This window comes from Apus apus, chromosome 4, assembly GCF_020740795.1.
Source record: "Apus apus isolate bApuApu2 chromosome 4, bApuApu2.pri.cur, whole genome shotgun sequence".
Classification (NCBI taxonomy): domain Eukaryota; kingdom Metazoa; phylum Chordata; class Aves; order Apodiformes; family Apodidae; genus Apus; species Apus apus.
The window spans coordinates 64,737,203-64,760,240 of record NC_067285.1 but is presented as its reverse complement, the minus strand read 5'-3'; the positions used below and the strand labels follow the sequence as shown (position 1 = coordinate 64,760,240).

At 39.3% G+C, this 23,038-nt stretch overlaps 1 protein-coding gene across 1 annotated transcript; it reads right to left on the bottom strand.

Moving 5' to 3' along the window:
• Positions 1–795: 795 nt before the first annotated feature.
• Positions 796–22,103, bottom strand: EIF4E (eukaryotic translation initiation factor 4E). Its single transcript, XM_051617444.1, has 7 exons — positions 22,041–22,103; positions 12,500–12,606; positions 10,304–10,399; positions 8,420–8,483; positions 6,480–6,593; positions 3,783–3,922; positions 796–1,839 (listed from the first exon to the last, which is right to left on the bottom strand). The coding sequence occupies exons 1-7, from the start codon at positions 22,056–22,058 to the stop codon at positions 1,725–1,727; spliced, it is 654 nt and encodes a 217-aa protein (XP_051473404.1). The 5' UTR covers positions 22,059–22,103; the 3' UTR covers positions 796–1,724.
• Between the last annotated feature and the right edge of the window lie 935 nt (positions 22,104–23,038).

Genomic DNA, 23,038 nt, shown 5'->3' with positions numbered 1-23,038 from the left:
AGTGATTAAAGTGTCACTAAAGTATCACTAAGTGATAACTTGCTTTAAGGAGTTATCACAAAGATCAGAACTCCAATAAGCATTTTTCTTTAACTGAAGCAAGGCTATATAGCCCTGGCAAGATCTTAAAGTACATCACACACTAAAAAATAAGAAATTGGCAATAACGCATTGATTAGCTGCATGCTGTACACTTTAAAGAGTGGAAAGAAAAAGCCTCTCACATTGTGCTCAAAATAAGTCAACTCAATGGGCCTTCAAAATTTTCCTCCAATCCTACAATTCAAGCAAACTTTGAGCTCCTACAGCAACTTTCAAAGCCAATGAAAATTTCATTTCACTGTAAGACACACATAATAGCAGACTACCTAGATCCTCACATACTTTTATTTTGTAGCCATGTCTCTACTGCGCTTTACTTGTACTTCATATAGGACTTACGTACTTAAAAGTAGAATCACTCACTTAAGGGCTTTTAGAGTAGTTCCTACCTGAAACTAGACATCTATGTATCCTTGAATTTCTTGGTTGGCATAAACCAAAGTCAAGAGAAACAATGCAAACCATGATCAATTAGGCCAACCACTAAAAAAAAACAGTAGCCACATCAATATAATTTCACTTTGATTGAGGGTGCTATCTAGTAGATTTATTAAGTTTCAACAGACTATGGGCTTCAAACTTGATCTTTCTTGGAAGACACTACATTAGAAGCCACAGTGGAGACTGCCTTGTCACAAGAGGTACAAATACTAGCTGTATAGATGGAGAAATAAAAGGACAAATCTAGGTGTCTAAAAGACAATTCACTGTACACATTTTATTTACAGTTTTGTACACTGTCTTAGTATGAATGGGACCGCTTTTCTACTTGAGCCATTTTAACCAAAGCAAAATAACCTAAGTAATACAAAGTGTTAAAATACAGCATAAGATACAAAAACAGACATACTATTTCTAGTAAGGAATGTAAATTATGGTGTTACATTAAAAATCCACAGTTATGTTTAGGAAATCACACAAACAGATCACTGACTTGACTGAAATGCATAAATTTTTAGCAAAGCTTTGATATTACAAAAAACCCAAAAAATTTCTGAAGAATGCACAAAATTAATGTTTATTCCACCTTTGTCATATTCCCAGATTCTTCACCAAATGTTACATGAGCAAAGACAACTGAAATCAAAATATCACTAATGTTATGAAATAGGGAAAACAAATAAATTAATCTAGCAGCCATCAGCATAGGTTACAGCAAAGATGATGCTGTATAAAAAAATTGCTAGAAAACTGTATGCACCATACTCTTTTCCAAACCAGCAAAATGTTACTGTATACAATGCAAATGTAAAACAGAGTAATCTCCTGCAGGTACAGAAATACAACTTCTTTTCTGAATACTGTGGATAAACAATTTTTTTCGTAATAGTAATATTTCTACCAAGCTATTACAGAGTGGGTCAGGAAAACATTGATGGATTCAGGGGGTGAAGTGTACTAAAATTCTGATTGGTAATGGTTACTTCAGTCAAATAGAAAAAAATTTGAACAAAGAGGTACAAGACAAAGGCAAATGAGACTTCTCACAAATCTTAGCTACACTTAGATGGAAATAAAATTCAAATGTAGTCCACTCTGCTTTTGAAGAGGCTTTGGTTCAGCTCCCAAATCTCGATTGCTTGACGCAGTCTCCTATGAAAGAATACTCAGAAGGTGTCTTCTTAAACAACAAACCTATTTTTAGTGGTGGAGCCGCTCTTAGTAGCTGTGTCTGCATGGGACTGATAACCAATCACTATCTTTGGAGGAAGTCCTAATCTTTCCTTGTATACTCTCCTGGAGAAAAGAAATAGAACAGTTTAAGCAAAGCACTTGGGAAGGAATTAGTAATAGAACACTTGCTTTTTTAAGATCTGCTGACACCTTCATGAAAAATAGTCACCTATTTAGAAACAATTTCTCTGGTATAAAGGACTTCAAACAGGCTTCTTCTAGCTTATTGCATCTAAAATCAGCTTAAAGTTCTGTATGAACGATGACTTGCCATATAAAATAGGACAGGCTCTTTAAAAAAATATTTAATAGGCCAACATAGAGGTAGAACACAGATTTTACTATGTTAATGAGAATATAATTAATATCAGCAAGCTATATTCTTACATGTAAGAACAAAACAGCTATAAAATAGTCATGGTCCACAATTCCAGTTCTACTGAGAAGATAAAAACTGACTTCCAGGGAACTGATGCCTTATTTGGTTCAGGTGAATTCATCACCACACACATCTCAGCTGTACAGACTTGCTTCTTTTCTTGAACTAGTGATACAAAGCAGATCCCCATCCCTCCAATTGATTATGGCATTGGTCACAGGCAGCTACCCAAAACAAGCGTTAAGAAAAATCTGCTCAGATCTTAGGCATTAAGAAGCAGCAGTGCTCACCTTACACAAACACACACTGTGCACCTTAGCTTAGCATAGAGTGAGATGCTACCTGCTCATGGCACTAGACTGCAAACTCTGACTAAACTGCAGAACAAGCCTGTTCAGCACAGATTGCTCACCCCAGTTTAACTGTTAGATACAAACTTGATGCATTGTCTTTGGAGTTATGGCAAGGTGACAGCAGGGAGTCAATGTAACTTACATTTGTCACTGTGTCACTTTGCAAAATCTTAACTTTTTTACAGTTCTCTGATGGGAGTCATTATCTCCTTAGTTAACAGTTAATACCATTCTAAATATGCCCTCTGATGCCTACTATGTTTGGTGTAAGGTTATTCATTCCTAGCAGATGTGTACCACCGCTCGGCTTATTGTTAAATACTTACCTTTGAGTCTGAATATGACTGTGTAATAAAATTGTCAGTATGAGGCAGACCCCACCAGTTTCTTAAAGATTCAAATAAGGAATGTGTCAAGAGAGCATCCCATAAACTGAAAAGTGTTGGCAAGCTACTATGCGTGACAGGCTAAGCTGGGAAGATAACCTATGCAAACCAACAAAAATATCTGTGGCCTACAATGACTGAATTTAACAGCAAGTAATTTTGAAATCTCAATACTACAGCATAAGGAATTCACTAGCTTTAGCAATACCTGCTAAATAGCAGAACACAATGTGCACTTTCCATAGTACAGGCAGATGATCTGAGATGACCAACTTCTGTTGCTTACTGGAATGAAGACTAGAACATGCTATTACACATGTCAAATAAGTAATGAAAATCAGCATTATTTTGTTTGATTTGTACTTACAGACAAGAATGTAAGAAAGCATCTGTAGAGTTTCATGGCACATCACATCACTGTCCAGTTTTTTTCAAATCAATGGCTATTCTTGTGAACTTACCTAAGATTCACAGCACCTTTCCTCTCTTATTTCTAAGCATTGCTTTGCTGAGAAAAATTTTATCAATGCGCTATTGTTACTGGCTACCCATCAGTCAATTTACAAACTACTGCAACAGAATCTACTCTACCATCTACAGGTATTAATTACATGCCTCATTGTGAAATGAAAAACTTCTGCCAGGATTTGTTTCTAATATTTTGTTATTTCTGAACGACAGCAAAGGTAGCGTAGCAGTACAAAGAAGTTACTAACATAAGCCCCGTATAACAAAGTACAAAATAACACAAGTAATTTAGCACTGAGTTACTTAGATGTGGGATACAGCTCTGCACAGGCTACAATTGACTGAAGTGCATTCTCTATTAAGTTAGCTGGCTTTAAATGCATTGTAACTCATATATTCAAGCCATCGAACATTACTTACCCTATATGCGTAACAGCATCCCTGTTTTCACATTCAGTCGTCCATATTGCTATTTTATCACCCTTAGTTCTAACATTAACAACAGCACCACATACATCATCACTGTAGTCATCAAACGACTCCCCAATAAGGCACAGCAGCTACAAAACAAAGATTAACCATTAAAGTGGAAGCTCCAAGTCAGAATCCTGCTCCATAGACAACAGTTACACAAAAGGACTGAGGAATACTATGCTTTACTGCTTATAGCTACTTGCAATGCAGCAATCATTCTGTTTATTGCACTATCTCCTTTATATTCACTTGTAACATTTAGAACTTCACCTCAATTGCAGTAAGGTAACTTCCTCCTATTTTGAGTTTTCCATCTCTCCTCCTGTCCCAGCAGCAGCAAGTTCTGACTAAGTTGATCATTTATGTAGTGTTGCCTCCCACCTTATTCTCCCAATCCAAACTCAGGTAGGAATTAAAATAATAGATTCCTTTTTCTAAAGTACACTTAACACAGGCAGATCAATCTGACATTTTACGTGTTTACATTAATTACTGAGGAGGAATCCATGAAGAACTATTTGAACAATACATCAGCTATGTCAGGTCCAACTTCCCTCCTTAAGTACATCAATTCAGAGGCAAATCAGACAGCAACTTCAATGAAAAGTGGTATCTAGTGAAGTGTTATTTCCTGTCAACACTCTCAGGAAGCTTCAGAGATCCCATAGAGTCTTACATGGGAATCTGTCATCCTTAACAGTGTGTAACGTAAGGGCAACAATACAAGTGTACAAGTGACACAAGATTCTTCCCCCCCAGATTTCTAACTGTGAAGCTTGGAATTGGCAAAGGCAGTATATTTCAGGAACATCAGATCAAGTTAGATCAGATACCTGTAAAATACACTAACTGTGAAAGTGAGATTTAAAATCTTTAATTTGCAACTTGTAAGCTAAGCCATTTTCAGATATCCAAAACTGAGAATTTCTTGTGGTTAGGACAGATTAATCTAGTCCATGCTGAATTAAAAATCCATCTGAATACCTAAGTATTAATCTCCAAATGGATGCTTGTTTACTTCACTTGCATAGTACATTAAACACATTCTCATTATATTACTTTTCCAGAATCACTTGTAACATTTGGAAATTCAAGACTTGCAACATCTTGAACAAAGCAGGTCTTTCAGTTCCCATGAAAGCTGCAAAGGCTGACTTTGTCAAGGAAATACAAAAAGGATAAAGTATGCTACTGAATAGATCAGGTGTAACCACGCATACTTTAAGTGTCACACCCAATTAATTGCAGGATGCACACATTCATCAAGTAATGAAAGCCATAAATGTTTAAGTTAAACCATACACAAATATTCAAAATACTGATAAACAGCCTTAGTATACATACAAGCAAAGATGAGACTACCATGCTCAATAGATAGTGTAGTCCAGTACACCCACTATGAATGCTGCTCTAAAGGGGAAAAAAGTCTTCTCAAACCAAGTTTAGTTAGTTAACAGTAAAGATCATCAGATTATAATAAAAATTTGTTCCAAAGTGGAGTGATAAAGGAAGAGGTTTTGATTTTTAGAGAAAGTTGGTTACGAAATAACCACTGGAATTAGAAGTGACCGAGTTGTTATAAAGTACATATCCCAGTTACCTGGATATTGGGGCTCTCTGCCATTGCTTGCTGTTAAACAGCAGAGCCCTCTAGCCTTAAGTCTACACAGACTATCTAGATGTTTGCAATCCATATGCAAGAGCTATTAAGAGACAGAAGGACTCATATAGGCATTTAGGTGGAGAAGCTAGAAGCACACAGCAAGACATTTATTTACATGTATAGTTATATTGCCTAGCAGTCCAATTCTTACAATCCTTTCTTCAAATCACTCCTACAGTGACTAGAAAGATCCTAGTATCTCTGGCAGATGGCCTTGCTTTGAACCTGAAGGTGACTTCTCCTTTTCAAAGGAGTGCAATACCTTGCCTCTCACAAGCAGGGAAAAGAGATCAGAGATTTGATAAGATATCTTTGCATTGCACCACGTACAATCCGTACTCCTAAAAACCAGATCACACTAGACTCTTTTAGGCTATTCTGAGTCAGCTCCTAGACAGTACAGTTGAATCCCGTTCTACAACACATTTACTGCAACCCACATAGTCTCTAGAATTATATTTACCATTAAAAAAACCCTATTCTGAAAATATAACAGCAATGGGGAAAAAGTACTTTCATAGTATACAGGCAAGCTGCATTATTACTGCCTATCCCAATGTTAAGATAAATACAGAAAGAAAAAAGATCTGAAACTCCCTTGTTTCAGCAAGGCTAAAACCTCAAAACTATTCACTTGTGTGTTTGTAAAACACATTGCTATATTTAGGCAGTTAAATTTGGGTGTCCCATTCAAGACCAAGTATTGTTTTCCCAGTAACTTGACAACTACTCTGTACATTCCAGCAATAAAAGGTTAATCTGTTCTGTAAAATTCTCTGTTGCTGCCCATTACAAGGATGTATGCAACAGAACACAACTAGATTGAGCATCACTACTGAAAAACCAGTGCTTCAAATGCAGCCTGGTAATAACGTATAGGACGTTAGAAGCCTAATACTTCTAAACAGAATACATCAGTTAAAATATTAAATACAATTGCAAGATTCTTCAGTTACAACTTGCAAGGCCACAGTGCTTACTGTCTCTAGCCAGAAGCGATCAAGGTCACTTCTTCTCTGCTGTTTGTTTAGTGTAATTAGCCATCGTCCTCCTCTCTTGTTTTTTTCATCTTCCCACATGGGTTCAATCCCATCCTGCAAAGAATGGCCAGATGTTAAATTGGACTTGATCTGTATTTTTCCTAAAGAATAACCAAAAGGCCAGCAATGACTGAAATAGCAACTTAAGAAAAAAAGCACATAGTTTAATATACATACCTGTCCAGACATACTGTCTTGTACCAATATCAAAGTTCCAGAACAGCTGACGAAGTGCACTTTTTTAGAGAAAGTTTTATTTGTACAGAAGAATCACAGCCCAAGCAAAAGTCTTGGATACACAACTTCACATAAAAGTGGGAACAGGCTAAGTCAACCATCCACTTCACCCCATATGAAACCAGATAAAATTAGCAGCTACATTCTGAAGTCCTTATTTTAAGTCTTGGACTCAGTGAAACATCAGCCAAGGGTTTCACTTATGCATAAATGTTACTTCACTGAAACAGACACCCTCGTCTATCTCAATGACTTCCTGCACACAGAAGGTGAGAATAAGAGGGTTTTGACTGCCAGGCCACAAAAATCAACACACTATTTAACAGCAAGTTGCAGTCCGATTCATGCCTTACCAATTGCCCTGCACTGAATTAAATTCCTCTGGATGCACTGATCCAGCAAAGCAGCCAGATGCCACTCCCATATGCACCAGCTACGCTGCACTTCACGAAAATCAGTCATTAAAAAAGCAGGTAACTGTCTAGACAGAGAAATTGGGTTAAGAAATGTCTATTAGGAGAGCTGCATAACAGAACTTCGGCTGAAAACTAATTAAGAGTTCAACGTGCAGGATGGAGTGGTGTCAGCTCACTAAATTTAACAACCTCACTGGCAGCTGCAGAGCTCAAATACTTCATTACCTTGAAGAGCAACTCTCACAAAGTCACAATTGAAGGACAACAGCAACAGACTGCTCAGAGGCCTGCAACAGTTGCCAACTCTGTACATGTTCCACCCATTAAAAAAATTAAATTATGGCTGACTGATAAAATGCAAACCCAGAATAGATGCACATACTTAAAAACAAATCTAGGACTAATGCAAAAAATACAAGCATGATCCATAGACACTACCTTCTGAAGGGTGTACAGCTTCTTGAAGTGTACTAGTAAGGTTTCACAGTCATCTGAAATAGTTAGCTTCCCAAACCAAAGAATCACCATTTTTTCCCTAACGCAAAGTTCCTGGAGTTTACAAACTGTGTAACTCTAGTTTGGAGTGCCAGCCAGTAGCTATGTCTTCTACACAAAGGTGGGACCAGGCACCAGCCCCTAGGGGGTTATTTAGTTACCTGAATCCAGAAAGGAAGCTGCATGTTAGAAGCACTTCAGAGAGATTACGATTTCATTTAGAGCTCCAGCTGAAACCTCCACTCCAGCCAGAGGAGTGTTCAATACAATTTTCTATTTCATACATAAGTAATGTGGCCCTTAATAGATGGTGTAAAAATTAATTATTGGAGCACTATGCATCTGCCTAGTAGTGCTTAAAGAATACTGGAGAACATTACAGCCTCCCACAAAACTTGGACATTTGAACTCATTTTGTATATAAATATATATATCTTATTGAGACTTAGTACATTTTAATCTTTACTATACTTGTCTTCATTCTGTATTTTAGATGTTCATGCAAATAGCTATCTGTCAAGCGTGTTAAAGCAAGTACTTGCATTTTCAGAACTAGTGACAGTTTGATTTTCAGAGGGCATGTATTCGGGACTTAAAAAACACACACCACCTCTAGGACATTCCCAACCATGTCCCTAAATATCTGAAGTAAAATATTTGGACAGTTTCTTGCTTAGCCAGGAAACTATCCATCAACATCCATAACTGAAGAAAAAAGGTTAGCAAGCATACCTTAAAGAGTGAGTAGTCACAACCAGGCATTAAATTACTAGAGAGCTGGATATGGTTGTATAAACTATTGGAAGGAAAAAAAAGCAAGATTAAAAACTAAGCATTATTTTGAAGTACAAAACTCTTAAAGAATTTAAGACATATGACCAAACAAACCACAAAAATTAAAAAGCATTAAAATTATTTCAGAAGCAACCCTATTTCAGCAGTATAAAAGCATTAGCTTTAAGATATTCTGGGCTTAAAGCAGCAGAATGGAAACTGGTTTATGAACACTTGCTGGGTTCTTATAGCAATGCTTCTTTTAAACCTAGTTCTAACATTCCAACAATGTTACAAGAAACTTAATTCCCTGTACATTCATGGCAACAAGTTCAGTGTGCGTGTGTATTCTGTACATATACAGAATAAGGAAAATTGTTTATATTTCTAAGGCTACTCTCTGCAGAGAAAGGTTTTTGAGAAATAGTCCATTTTGCTATTTATACAATACTCCAGGGATGAAGGCTGCAGATCTGGTAAATCAAATTTAAATAAGGACTCAAAAGATAAGATGACCAAAACAACAAAATATATACTCTGAATTCAATTCACAGCGATGCCATTCAGAGAAAAAAAAAAACAAAGAAGTACACACTGTCTCCCCCTATAGCAAGAAGACAGATGCCTTTTTCCTGCACTGTTAAGGTCAGACTTCAGAAAAAGACAGCAGAGAAGTATGTGTATACTGCATATATCACAATAACCTGTAGTCCAAGACCAATTAACATTCAGGCACGGCCCAGCACCAAAAGGGAAAATAATTACTGTGATGTTCTAACAATTAAAAATCAGGCACAGGATTTTACAAAGCCAGGTACAGATTTACCAGCTTCCCTCCTTAAACTTTACCTTAATATTTTCTCCCCAGAACACAGTTATTTCCCACTCCAACCACAATGGAGGCAGAACCCCTCAATTGCTTGTGACTGATTTTATACCCTTGACTACATCTACATTAAGCACTTTTAATTACCCAGAACATCTTGGTTATATAGGAGCTCAGACTTACACTTAACCAACTTCAATAGCGAGCTTCAAACTGCGTAGCTGCTCATCACATACCCCAAGACTGGTAACTACTGTTTACTCAATCCCCCATAGTAGGAATGAGAAAGCTGGTTAGAAGCACAGGATCCTATACCCCTCTGAGTACTCCACTAAAATACTTGCTCCACATTTTCTGTATATTTATTTCTTCCCTGTTGGTGCTAATTGGTCACTGATAGGTCTCATTATTCCACGAAGAAACACCATCTCTCCCTTACTGATCACATCCTAAAGAAGGCATGCAACAAAAATCTTAAGAACCCTAATACTCGACATAGCACATAACACTGAAAGATCAAATCTATAATGCTTTTTTTTTTCACCCTTAATCTCATACCACTTTATTTTCTCCATATTTTAGCATTATGACAAGAAAAATCTTCCAAGTAAGCCACCTGAATTTGACTGATGAAAGTGTCCAGGAAAGTTCTTGCTGTTTGAGCCTAAATGCTTTTGCAGACCTTCAATTTAGCAGGAAAGTAGTTTCTTCTCTAATTAATTTATTTCAAGGACACTATTAAGGTGCAATCTCTCAAAAGTACCATGCTCCAGATTCAGACACTGTTGCATATCTGAAGTGAGTCACGTGTCCCAGAATTTAATCAACTAGCAAAATTTGGGTCCATGGAAGCGACAGTTCCAAGAATTTACAAATGGATGTTACTAAGAAATAGCTACTGCACAAATACAATTTTCTACATGTATATCATATGCATATGAATACAAGCAGTGCTGCAGTGCTAACAGCAACACATACCAGGATTATTATGCAGATTGAAAAAAATCTTTACTTACGCCCAAAAATCTTCAACAGTATCAAACTTGGAGATAAGACGAAGATTTGCTTGCCAAGTTTTGCTCTTGTCATTTTTAAAAAACCAGAGTGCCCATCTAAAGGAAAACAAAATAAAATTGTAACATCTTGAAATTAAAGTATATTAAAAATATAATTAATTATTGGTCTTGCTATATCCAAACTAATTGCAAACCGTAAGAGATTATTAGCATGGAAGTCCATTTTCAACAGTAAGATACCTGAGAAACTCAGTTTTCAAATCCAGTTCTTTGCAGATCAACAGTATTTGTGTTCCCATTACAACAAACAACTTGATCAATCCGTTTAGGTAAAGATTTCAAATAGTTTTAGATAGCTTTTAAGACTCTGAACTCCTAAGCCTCGGATGTTTCTCCTTGCTAACAGTGATAAACTGCAATCCCCTACCACAAATGACTAATTATGGTCCAAAACAACACCCACTATTCAAACTAGGAACACAGCTCCCTTACCAGTAATTTACTTGTAAAGGTTACAAAAGCCAATTATATCACTCCAAAGCTATACATGACATGAAAGTTTCCCAATCATTCACATACTAGGAGAGCATAAACCTGGAAATGGAAGTAGCTTTAAGCTTACTAATGTCAACAATCTTTAAAAAACCACCGACAGCTTCAAATTTTTAAATCTGTATACATTAAGACAAAATTAAATGAAAAATTTCCTATCCAATTTTCTTTATCGTCTCTGCCAAGTACAAATCTCAACACATACAAATCGAACCTTTACAAACAAAGATGGGTCTTTCTGGACCTAAAAAGTATTGTTCAAGATGCTGGAACAGGATATCTCATAAGGCATTTAACACAATAGGATTATTTTTCATTTTGATACTTTTAGTAGTTTTTAAATTGTTCAGGTTAGCACTAGAATAGATTTATCTTCTCAAAACAGAGTACTTTAAGTCACCAGGTGTCAGTCTACTGTTTTGAGAGCTTTTCTGACATTTCAAACCCTGTTTTAAAAGTTTACTGTTTTCCTGTTTTCCAGTAACAGCCCCACTACCATTTGTAAAGTAGAGTCAGCAACAATTTAATCAGAAGTGTTCAGAGGAGTAAGAGGAAAGATGGAAGCTGAAAGACAACAAGGGAAAATAGGACATGCATAGCACTACAGTGCAGAGTGCTTTTCCACGGTTATCCAAAACTTAGAAAAAGAGCAAGGTGCCACTTTGGGGCAGCACCTACCTATCAACATTAAGTAATGAACAACTGTACCAGCTGTTCAGTTTACCTGGAGAAAAGGAATTCCTAGCTATCTTTTTGAACTATATGTATTCTGCTAGAGTAACTTCTGTGCACATTTAAAGGAATTCAACCTGAAAGGCAGTTCAAGTCAAGGTTCTCAAGTACAAAGCTTCTTGGTAAAGCCCTCATTGCCTCTGTAGCTCACTAAAAAGCTGAGTAGTAGCTTATAAAGCATACCTGTTCTTTGTACACTAAACACAACTTAAGAGGGTTTAATTTTTGTGATAACTATGCTTTTACTTACTGCTCCATGTATTTGTTAAACAAGAAAATTTAAGTGCCCTACATTTTATTTTAGTGACACATTAGTACAAATCTGTGTGCATCTGCACTTCACAGGGTTTCTTCTGCTGTGTTTCTTACAGATAATGAAAACTATTATTGTAGACATCAACCACTCACATGATCAAGTCAATTTTTGGCTGATTAACACAGCTTCTACCACTTCCAGTTTGAAATAGGAGAAAAAAAAATCAAGATATGAAAGAGTAAGACTGGTAAGAAATAAGAATGAGAAGTCCTTACCACTGACACCCTAAATTGCCTCAAGTACTACAAGGCAGAATGAAAGGTTTTCCAGCACCTTCATCTCTGTATTAGAGAAAAAACAACAGAAGCTGTGCTTACCACCAACTAAAAGGGAGGCCAAGCTCTTTCAAATTACATGGCTCCATTATGAAAATTTATAAAGATTTTCAGCTTCTGTAACAACACTCCACTAATAAGCTCTATATTAAAACAGGATCAGATTTTCTTTCCTCTGCAACCTCACTGCAAAAACCCTCAAAAAAAATAAAGAGCTCTCAAAATGCTACTAGAAAGCATAAGGAAAGCAAGAGGGGTTGTAAGGCAACAGGAATTTTTCTACCTTTGGCAAAATTATAATCATGCTTCTGTACTATTTACCTGTTTTGTAGTGGATGCTTAATATACTGTTCAGGGCTGGCAACCTCCTGAGTAGGTGCTGGCTCAGTTTTCTCCTCTTCTGAAGGCTGAGGGTTAGGAGTGGTTTCCTGATTGAAGAAAGGAGTCATTAATACATGCTTTCTCAAATTTTATTGAAGAAAATTAGTTCTTTGAAGTCACTTTAAGGAAGTTGAAGCTAGGAGTTCCTCTAATTCATCTTAAATTTGGGGCCCAAATTATGTCATAGAAGCACAATTTGCATCCCTTTATTCTTCAACATCTGAGCAAGCCCTACAATAAATATTAAATGCAGAAATTCATGTTCTGCTGTTCAATGATTTGCTGCCTTTGTCATTTGTTTCCAGAATGGTTTACTTAACTAACTTGTATTATTTTGAAACAAGAATTATATCAGAAATACAATATGCTATGTTATATGCACATCTAAAATTAATTTCCAGAAGGAAAACTTGTATTAGTTTCTAACAAAGCATCATTTGAAACAGATGTACAGGCCCTGTTTATTTAGAAAAGTCTGACATTACAAGTAGGCATTACATGCTTGCAAGTCTGAAATCAGCTGTTACAAGCAGTTAGAAGCCAACTGTACCTAGTTCTATCTGTATTTGCAAAATAACTACTAACAAATATTCAGGCACCCAACAGGAGAATTCAAACACATATTAGTTCTCAAATTTCAAAATTAAATAAATCTTATCTGTGGTAACATGTAAATAGATTGATTCCAAGTATTATTTTTTCAAATCTCTAGAGACAGTACTACAGATGTAAAATATACTTTAACATAAAGAAGTGAAATCACATTCATTTTGTATGCAAACTCCCTCAAGCTTGTATTTCAGTTGGAGAAGCTACTGTGTCAGGTTTGAAATTCTAATGCCATTCTTTCAAATCCGAGAACACAAAGCATTATTGTAAGGCCAAGCTTTCCTGCTGTTACCACCATCTCTCCCTAATCTGCAATCTGTGCTAGAATGTTAGAGGCAAGGAACGAGGACTAAAGCCCATTCCCTACAGCTAACACAAAAGTGGCTGTACAGCTGATCCTGTGAAATAAAAAGAACTTTAGTAATATAAACAAATTACTAACTACAGCAGACCAAAAGACTCTACACATACCTAAATGCAGCAATATAAAAGCAGTACTTAAAAAACAATTTAAGCTTTGTAGTTTTAAGAGAAAAAAAGCAATGTAAGGGTGAATAAAGCAAGAAATCATCTAATTAACCGTACAGTTTACTCCAGACTTCCACAACTACTCAGTTTATCAAAGCTGCTGAAAAGTGGAATGAATCGGAAGTGAAAACATTGTTCAACCTTCACCATCCCAGCTGGCAAACTCTTCTGATAAAATCTAACAATCTGTCATAATCTGGATTTTCTTTTTGTTATCTATATATTTAGCATTATTAAGTATGATGTTATGTTTTATTTCAGAGAAGTTACACTTTTATGCTTGAAAATAATTAAGTATGCTTTGGTTTAACAGCTCATTAAGAAAAAAAACTCTGTTCAAAAGCTAATTCACATTGTGTGTAAGAATGCTTTAATGTCTTCCCATCTTCACAGCAAAAAGACTGAAATGTGAAGGCCCAACAAGGGCAGCAATAACTACAATAGTGCTTTGATTTACACAGTACAAGTGGCAGGTAGTACCATTTCCTTCCTCTTGTAAAGGAGATCACCGACAATCTCACAGAAGCAGTGATTGCTGAACAATCTGTCAAATCTCCTTCAGTGTACGTCACGAGCCAATGCCAGGGGGGCTATCGGCTCATGACATTGTGGTGTCCAAAGTGGGATACAGGCACATGACAGTGTAATACCATAAAAAAGCTAAATAAATCTTCAATTAGGATCTTCAAATTATATCTAGAGTACCTAGTGTTACTGCCATTTATTTTTAAGTTGATGGGAAACAAATATACCCATTTCCCTTTAATCACACGTAAAAACCCCACAGAACAAATCAAAATTGTCAATGCACAAAGGCTGTAAAACAAGTCGAAGTATTATTTAAATCAGTATTTCCTCCTCCAAGTTATCATCTCTACTATGCTACAAACTGTCAAGTGCAGACAACCACAATTTAAGTGTCGGGGCTTCTAACTAGAGGAGTTAGAAATACTGCATGTGCACATACAATGAGCATACAAGCAAAAACTTGTTGATATTTTGGAAGTAAACTAAGCACTGGGTTTTGTGATAACGCTTGCTTTCACTCACAATACTCTGCAGTTGTGACATCTAGTATTTACAGTTGATCTACAAATACCATTACACTAAAGACTTACACCAAATAGAATCAGTCCTAAATTCAGAGAAAACTCCAAAATTATTTCAGTTGAGAATCTTATTGATGTTTGCTCAGGAAATGGCTTTCAGTATGCAAAGAGCTAAGCCTAAAGACTCTCTGGTCAGTCTTCCAGAGAAATATAACCACATAAAATGGAAGAATCAACGCAAAGCTACAAAGCACATGCAGAGCTATGCCATTTCAGAACTTATAATACAAGACAACATCCAAAATGATTAAGGAAGCACCTCCAGATAAAGAAAAATATGGAACAAGCCTCAATAGCTGCCCAGTCAATGGTCACCCTTCAAACAATTACGCTGGAAGTCCATTTCTGGACCAATGGAAGACAACTAAAACTTCTGTGCTGAGTCAGATAAGTCATCAATATAAAAAACCCTTAAGATATTCTAAAAGCTACCTAGCATTAATGAAACTCAAACTAACCTTTATTTCAAGCTGCTGTCCAAAACAGTACAGACAACTCACCTCCAAGGCCTGGCTAACTATGATTTTCACCCAGGATTGCACCACTTGCCTCAAAAACTAACCCAGCCAGAAGTTTTTGTTGGTTTTTTTTTCCAGCACCAGGCTGCTCATCAAGGACAGGTACAGCTGTATGCACCAAAATTAGCCTGGGAAAAGGTGTCAAGCTGGAAGTAGAGCTTTCTACCACAGAACAGTTTTCTGGCTAGTCCCTGACAGGAGCATAAAGCAGCTTGTTTTCATTACCTTTTACTGTCCACTGCCATCAAGGAAAACAGAAGACAGACCATTTTCATTTTTGGCTGGTTAATCCTATCAGCTCCCATTTTCTTTCATCATACCTTTATCTCACTATTCTGGGAACCAAGCTACAATATTTGTATAGTAAAGCACTTTTCATTATTAGCCAAATAAAAAGTATGCAAGTTCACCAATCAGCATTCCAAGACCGTTTCTTGTATCCAACTTCCTTCTAGCTACTGAAATTCTACCCCAAACCACAAGCATGCATTTTTAAAAAAAGATTCTATAAATACAATATGAAATAAAGTAATTTTGTACACATTTTACCAATTCACACCTTGAAATCTTTAAATTGCTCCACTATTAATGTAGTAAAATGAGACTGTCTCCACAAGCAGGTTCTGGACTACTAAATTTAAAATCCTTCATAATCCTTTGCTATTGCTCATTAACTGATGCATTCTTTAACCTAAAATTGCCTGTGTCTACTATTAAACTAAGCCGCCACTGGGTTTGCTACTTCTAAAATAAATGTAATAGGCTAGTATTACCAGATAAACTGGAAAGTTTCATATGGCCAGTCCTACTCCTCATACATGAGACAGCACATAATTAAAAGTGACATTTATACACTACCCACATTTTTTTTTATGTAGGAATCAGCTTGCAGAAGTCCATGCAACATTTGTCTGCTCAGCATTTAATGACTATGCATATCTGCACATTAGTTGCAGATTTAATTGGTGTTATTTATTCTTTCTCCACAGCACATAATGACCAATATATCAAAGGAAGGTGAGCAAGTTGTCAGAACAGGAAACAAACAGCACAGTAAAAACTGCTTAATCAGGTTTGTCAATTGAAGAGAACAACTAGCTTGACTAGGTTTCACTGATATTTTTAAAGTGCTGCCCAGACCACATTCATGTAATCTAATTTTCTACAGAACTTGTTTAGGAAGTCCAGTTGACAGGGTGCTGCATTTATGTCCCAAAAGGACGTAACCTATTACTAGGAGTATGCATTCCTGGGGAAACTTAAGAGAATAAATAGTGTAAGAGGTTTCCAAAGTTTTCTTGCATTAAACCAAAATAATTTACAGCAGAGTTTTCACCTTCTCACTTAGCGCGTTTCCAACAGAATGAAAAAGCTGCATGTCCCAGTTATCAGATGCCTAGGGGGAAAAGCATGTCAACCATCTGCTGGTCCTTATGCTTCTTGCAGGTAACAAATTCAAGAGCTATTTATTTCAAAATATTCTCAACAAAAAAGGGATTTAAGCCCACTGACAAGCAAGTATTACATGCTGCAAGAAAAGAAACCAAATTATGACCTAATAGGCAATTCTGAGGAATTAATATAGGGAGGTAGAAACTGTATGAAGCACATGTAATACCAACTGAGAAAGAGGTACTAATAGGCACCTGTTACCAATTAAACAGTGTTAAAACTGCTTTCCAGACACCAGGACAGAAAAATTTTCAAAGCATGACATAACAAGGTCTAATAAAGAGCAACTAACTGCATACATTATTACTTAGACCACCACCGATTTTTAGAAAGGCATTCACTATTATAACAGGAACATGGGACACGGTTTTAACTGAGTGACATCCCACCAAATTAGAACAGAAGAGCAACACATGTACAGGAGAACAGGAACAAAATACTGAACTTGAAGAGTCACATGCTTCCTTCAGGGTCAGAGGGGCACACCAGTTTAAGAAATATAATCTCAGGTTCTAAAAGATGCAAAGAATATTTACAACCCTTTTGACTTTTGAAAAATGGGCTACATACACTCGAAATTACCCATCGGATTTTTCAAACCTAACTCACAAACTTACAAATAAAATGAGCAAACAAACTACAAGGTATGCAAAAATACTCCAGTATCTGTGTTTTTTTCTAGCTGCCCTTGTGCTATCACTTCTAAACCCGGTTTTAAGTCTACTACTGTCTCTGCTACAGAACCACGAAAACTATGCATGGGATAAGATTACTTTCCAAATCTAACTCAATTAGTTCTAAGGCAGACAACAAAAACTTCCCAAAACTGAAACCAGTTCAGATAATTCAAGGAAGAAAACATATCTGTAACACCTCTACCCCCCCCCCCCAAGTTATACATAAGACACAAAAGAGCCCCAAATTACTCCAAGTACATCGAGCCATTCCTACAACCAAGCACAGAATTTTACATTATCTGAAAGATTAAGACACATTCAATCTTTGAAAAGGAATTTAAAACAACATTGTGTATCTTATGGATGCTCAAGAGCTTAGTCTTCAACCAGAACTATGCAATACTGGTCATACTACTGATATGTCTGATTCTTGTAAAGCATGTAACATACAAAAGCTACTTTGATAAACAAGCACTGACTACTAAATAAAATGTTATTCATTTCAACAACTGCTCTGCACATTTAGGAAAAAAGGCTTCTAATAGTTTAAATTTTCCTGCCTTACCTCCACTATATATGAATCAAGGACAATTGCCACTTTCATGCAACTAACAGAACACTTGTATTACACATAAAACAAACCTGTAGATCACACACTGAACACATTCATCTTCAAAATGTTCACCTTATGAAGAAGTTTTAGGACTTTTGAGAAATGAGTGACTGCTTAAAGTTTGTAGGTTAAAAATATAGTCTCTAAACTTATGTTTAAACTTGACTTTAAGATATTTCAAAAGTAAATTACATTTGCTTGAGAAGAAATTCACATTAATTCACTTTTAATATCTGCCTCTCTTTTACAATGCAGACTCTCTACCAACAGCCCTTGTTTGATTCTCTCCTCCATCCCCTCAAAATTTATACCAATCTTTATAAAATTGCTAAAAGGGTCACATTGTCTCATAAAAGTTTTCCATTACGTCCACATGAGCATACTTGAAGGCAGTACTAGTAAATGAAACAGAACTCAGTCCCACATGCTATTTTATGCATTACCTTGAAATAAGCTTGACCTTTTTACCTACTGTGTGAAATGTAATTTTAAAAATTGCTTTCAGAAAAATGTTTATCTTAAAAACGTATAAGCTGTCCAAAGCATTCCTCCTCTTAGATGAAGCTTTGCATTAAGTCAGAAACATAATTTACAATTCCAAAGTTCATTATAGACATTCTCTCTTACTGAATAGCATGCAAGATGCAGTTACCCTGTATAATTTCAGAAAAATTAAATAAGCGAGCAACTGTGTTCATAATACCACAGCTGAATACTATGCCGATTTCAACCATAGCAGGTCACTGGCCATATTGTAGCAGAAGTACCTAGTAGTAAACGTAAAGTTGAGCATTGCCTGCCCTCAATGTACATGCTATCTGTCAATAGTACAAAAATACCTTTAAGCCTACCCTGAGCTTTGGGAGCTTTTTTGAACTTTCCAGAAATTCAAGGCCACTGTGTTTGTAACCCCTTGAGAAAATCCTGCTTCATATAAAGAAAGTTTCCTATTGATGATTCACTGCTTAAACAAGCATTTTTCAAATTATACATAGCCAAGTTTCACCCATGTATCTTAAAATGCAGAATTAGCAAGAATTGCATTTGCACAAGTGTAGCGACAACTCTCATGAAACAAACAAATAAAAAGAACCATGATACCAATTTCCGATTAGAATGATGAGAGATCAGATGCTCACATGCAAGTTACTTCCATACAGTTTATAGCACCTTGAAGTTACAGGCTTTGCGTGCCTACATTTTTAAGTCGCCTTTGGTAAACTACTGTTTACTAAAGCATTACTATTGGGTCTTTTGTTGACTTTGTGGACTTTCTCACAGTGTCATCTGATGACATGTAATCCTGAGAGGCTGCAATATGAGAACATTAACAGCACATACTTCTGCATATTCTCACAAATTAATCCAGAACAGTCTTAAGAAAAACAACCTGAACAGTACAAGGAAAACCAGAGTTTTAAACAGCACTGTTGCAGAGGCTTAACTTTTTGCTGCAGTGTAGAATTAAACCACTGTGCAACAGGTCTATATTTAAAAAAACCTTGCTTTCTCTTAGCACCCTCCATGGGACTCTTTACAGTACTCTAAACTCAAGTTTCAATATTCCTCAGGAGTTTCAATCATTTTTTTCAGCCTCTTGACCAAACTTCAAACGTATGTTACATTTGAGAGTGTGGAAGTACTAGAAACATCACTGATTTTAACAGAAGCCTACATTTAACAAAAATATATATAAAACACCAGACACATTAAGTAATGGTTTGCATTTCCTGAGACATTTTCACACTAGGGAAGCATCACAGATGATCTCTCTACAAAGCCAGATCCAGAGTTTGAAGGTCAGGAACAAAAAGGCCTCCCTATGATCAAGAGGTAATCCAATCCCTAGCCACACATATAATTAAATTGTTCAATTGAAAAGCATGTATTTCCGCAACATTAATCACCTATGACCTCAGTCACTACACCAGTCTAACTTTAAGCTTAGGTGTGAGCCATCTAAAAGGACAATAAACAAAAAAGTTATTATTTAAATACATTTGAAAATAAGCAAGCAGAGCTCCCATTTCTTTCCTCAAGTCAAACATATTTCAACTATAACTTCTGCTGTTGAGTGTTCTGCTAAACTGTTGTGAGCATTGCCCTATCTTCCACATTTACCGGCTCAGCACAACTGTTTGTCACTGCTTGGTGAACTTGGACCTGGAAAACCAATCTTGCTGGAAAACGTTCTGGCAAAGTTAATCACTTATTTTTGGCTAAATGAGGCCCCAGATCTAGCTCAACATGTGACCTCACTCTTATAAAGCCACAACAGAGAGAAGGGTGCAGAGACAGTCTTCTGCCAGCACCACAACCAAGAAAGCCACAAACTCATGCCTTTAAAGATATTTCAATTTCCAATGGCCATCAGTATTACAAATTATTTACTGCAATCCCTGCAAAGCTCCACGGTCATCGCAAAGCACTGTGCTGACAGGAAGGTCTCATCTTCAGAGATGTGGGCTATAGCTGAATTAGATCAGCTTTTGGATGGGAACACAAGTGCTTTAACACAGTGGCTGAAGAACACAGGAAGCTGCAGGTGGTCCAGCTCATTTTCTTAACAGCAAACATTCCTCCTGTTCAGAACTGCTACTCAAGCAGTTCATAAATGCTGACCAATTTTAATCTCTTCCTTGTAAGTAAAGACGGGGCGAGGGTTATTTAATGGAAAATCAATTATAAGTGTCCCTTAGACATAAGACTAAAATTAATCTTTATTTAAAAACAGTGAGTTTCAAGCTTAAATCAGTTTTTATCTAAACGTAACACTGGCTCTCCAAGTACGCGCTGGCTATTTATTCACAGTTAGTAAGCAGCTGTAAACTAGCCAACCTGAAGTTTCACACTTTCCTGAAAGCCTAATACACAGACTTCTGCTGTACTCATGATACACAAGCATGTGGGATTAGAACAACAACTATACTTGGACCACTTCCAGCTGCTTCAGTTCTTTATGGAAGTGCAGGCTAGGCCAATGTTTATAAAACAGAACATAGTATTATAAACTTAACTTAATACCCAGAAAAAGAAAGAAAGCACTTTATTATCATGAAAAGTATTTTTAAAGCCTGAAAAATAAATGTAATTTTGTTCCAGAAAGATGACATAACCGGAAAAGGCCAATTTTGTTTGCAACACGCCAGGACTCTTACCAGTCACACTCTTCCCCTTCCAGCTGCCGAACTCCCAAGCAGTCCCCCCTGCCGACGTACCGACCCTCACCCCAGGTTAGAGACCCCGCGCCTCCTCGTCGCGAGGCCTCCCTCACCGCAAGCTTCGCGTTTGCCTTCAAACCAACCCGTCACCGCTCCCCGCCGGCCAGGAGGGCGCTCTCCGGGTAGCGAGGAAAAGCCGTCCCCTCGGTGACCGGCAAGTCTGGCCCGCCGGCCCCTCCTGGCGGAAGGCAACATGGCCACCCCCACCGCGCCACATGTGCCGAGCGCGGCACGGATCGGCCCGCCAGCCCGGCTCGCCGACCAGGGCTGCGCTTCCGCGCCGCACCTCCCGGGCCCGCCGGCCCCTCCGCCGCAGCGCCGCGGGGGTGGCGGCTCCGGGCGGCCGGGGCGCGGCACAATGGGCGCCGCGGCGGCAGCCAGCGCCGCCGGCCGGCAGGCAGGCCTCACCCCGCCGGCCGGGCCCCGACCCGGCCCTGCTCCGCCCGCGCAGGGCGGCCGCCGGCGCGTCCCCACGGCCCCGCAGCCGTCTAGCGGGCGGCGGCGCCGGCACAGCCCGCAGGCCCCCGCCTCCCCGGGCGGGCCAGCACCTCCCGCTCCCCCTCTCCCCGCTGCGGCCCCTGCCTGCGTGCGCTCCGCGCCCGCCCGCCCGCGCCCCGCCGCCCATCCACCCCCCCGGCCGGCCGGGCAGCCGCCGTGGCCGGGGGAGCCGCGGCTCGAGGAGGCGGCGGCTGCGGCGGCGGGAGGGCGAGAAAGGCGAGCGCGAGGCGGGCGGAAAAGGGAATGAACCACTCACCGGTTCCACCGCCGCCATCTTAGCTCGGTCTGCTCGCAGCGGCGCCGCGGGGGGGGGGAACAGACCCGGGCTCGCGCCCGATTGGCCGCCCGGCGGTCACGTGCGCCCGGCGGCCGTTGGGGCGGGGGAGGGGCGGGGCCGGCCCGCGGGGCGCGGGGGCTGCCGGGAGCTGTAGTCGGCGAGCGCGAGGGAGGCCGGGAGCGGGCGCCCCGCCCCCTCTGCCCGCGCGCGGCGTCACGTGGGCAGGAAGCGGCGGGGCTCGCGCCGGGGGGCGGGGGCGCGTGCCGGGCCGTGCCCGCCTGAGCCCCCGGGGCCGGGAGCGGGGCCGTGCGGGGCCGTGCGGGGGCGGTGCCAGCCCCCCCCGCTGCCCCCGGGGAACCTCCCGAGCGCGAGCCGCCGCAGGCGAGCCCCGTGTTTGGGAGCGGGCGCTTCGTTTGTTTCAAGGCGGGAAGGACACGGAGCTGCTGGCGCGCGCCTCGGGGAGGGCTGCGAGCATCGGAGCTGGAGCCCCTCTAGGCTGAGGGGGCTGGGGCTCCTCAGCCTGCAGAAGAGGAGGCTCCGGGGAGACCTCACAGGGACCTTCCCGTGCCTGTCTTCAGGTATTGCAGCAACAGGACAAGGTGTACCGGTTCCAGACTGAGAGAGGGGAGATGTAGATTGGGTATTAGGAAGACATTTTTCAGTGTGAGGGTGGTGAGACACTGGCACGGGTTGCCGGGGGAAGTGTGGATGCCCCCTCCCTGGAAGCGTTCAAGGGCAGGTTGGATGGGGCTGCTGGAAGGTGTCCCTACCTGTGCAGAGGGCTTGGAGCTAGATGTTCTTTAAGGTCCTTCCAACCCAAACCATTCTGTGATACGTTTCAGTTGGTATTGTACCAATTCCACATTGAATTGACTTGGTACTTAGACTGGAGTTTAGACTCACCAGGCAAAAAAAAAAAGGCAGTGAACAGAGAAACCTGCTGTTTTCCAAACCTGATGGCCAGGAGGCAGATGTGG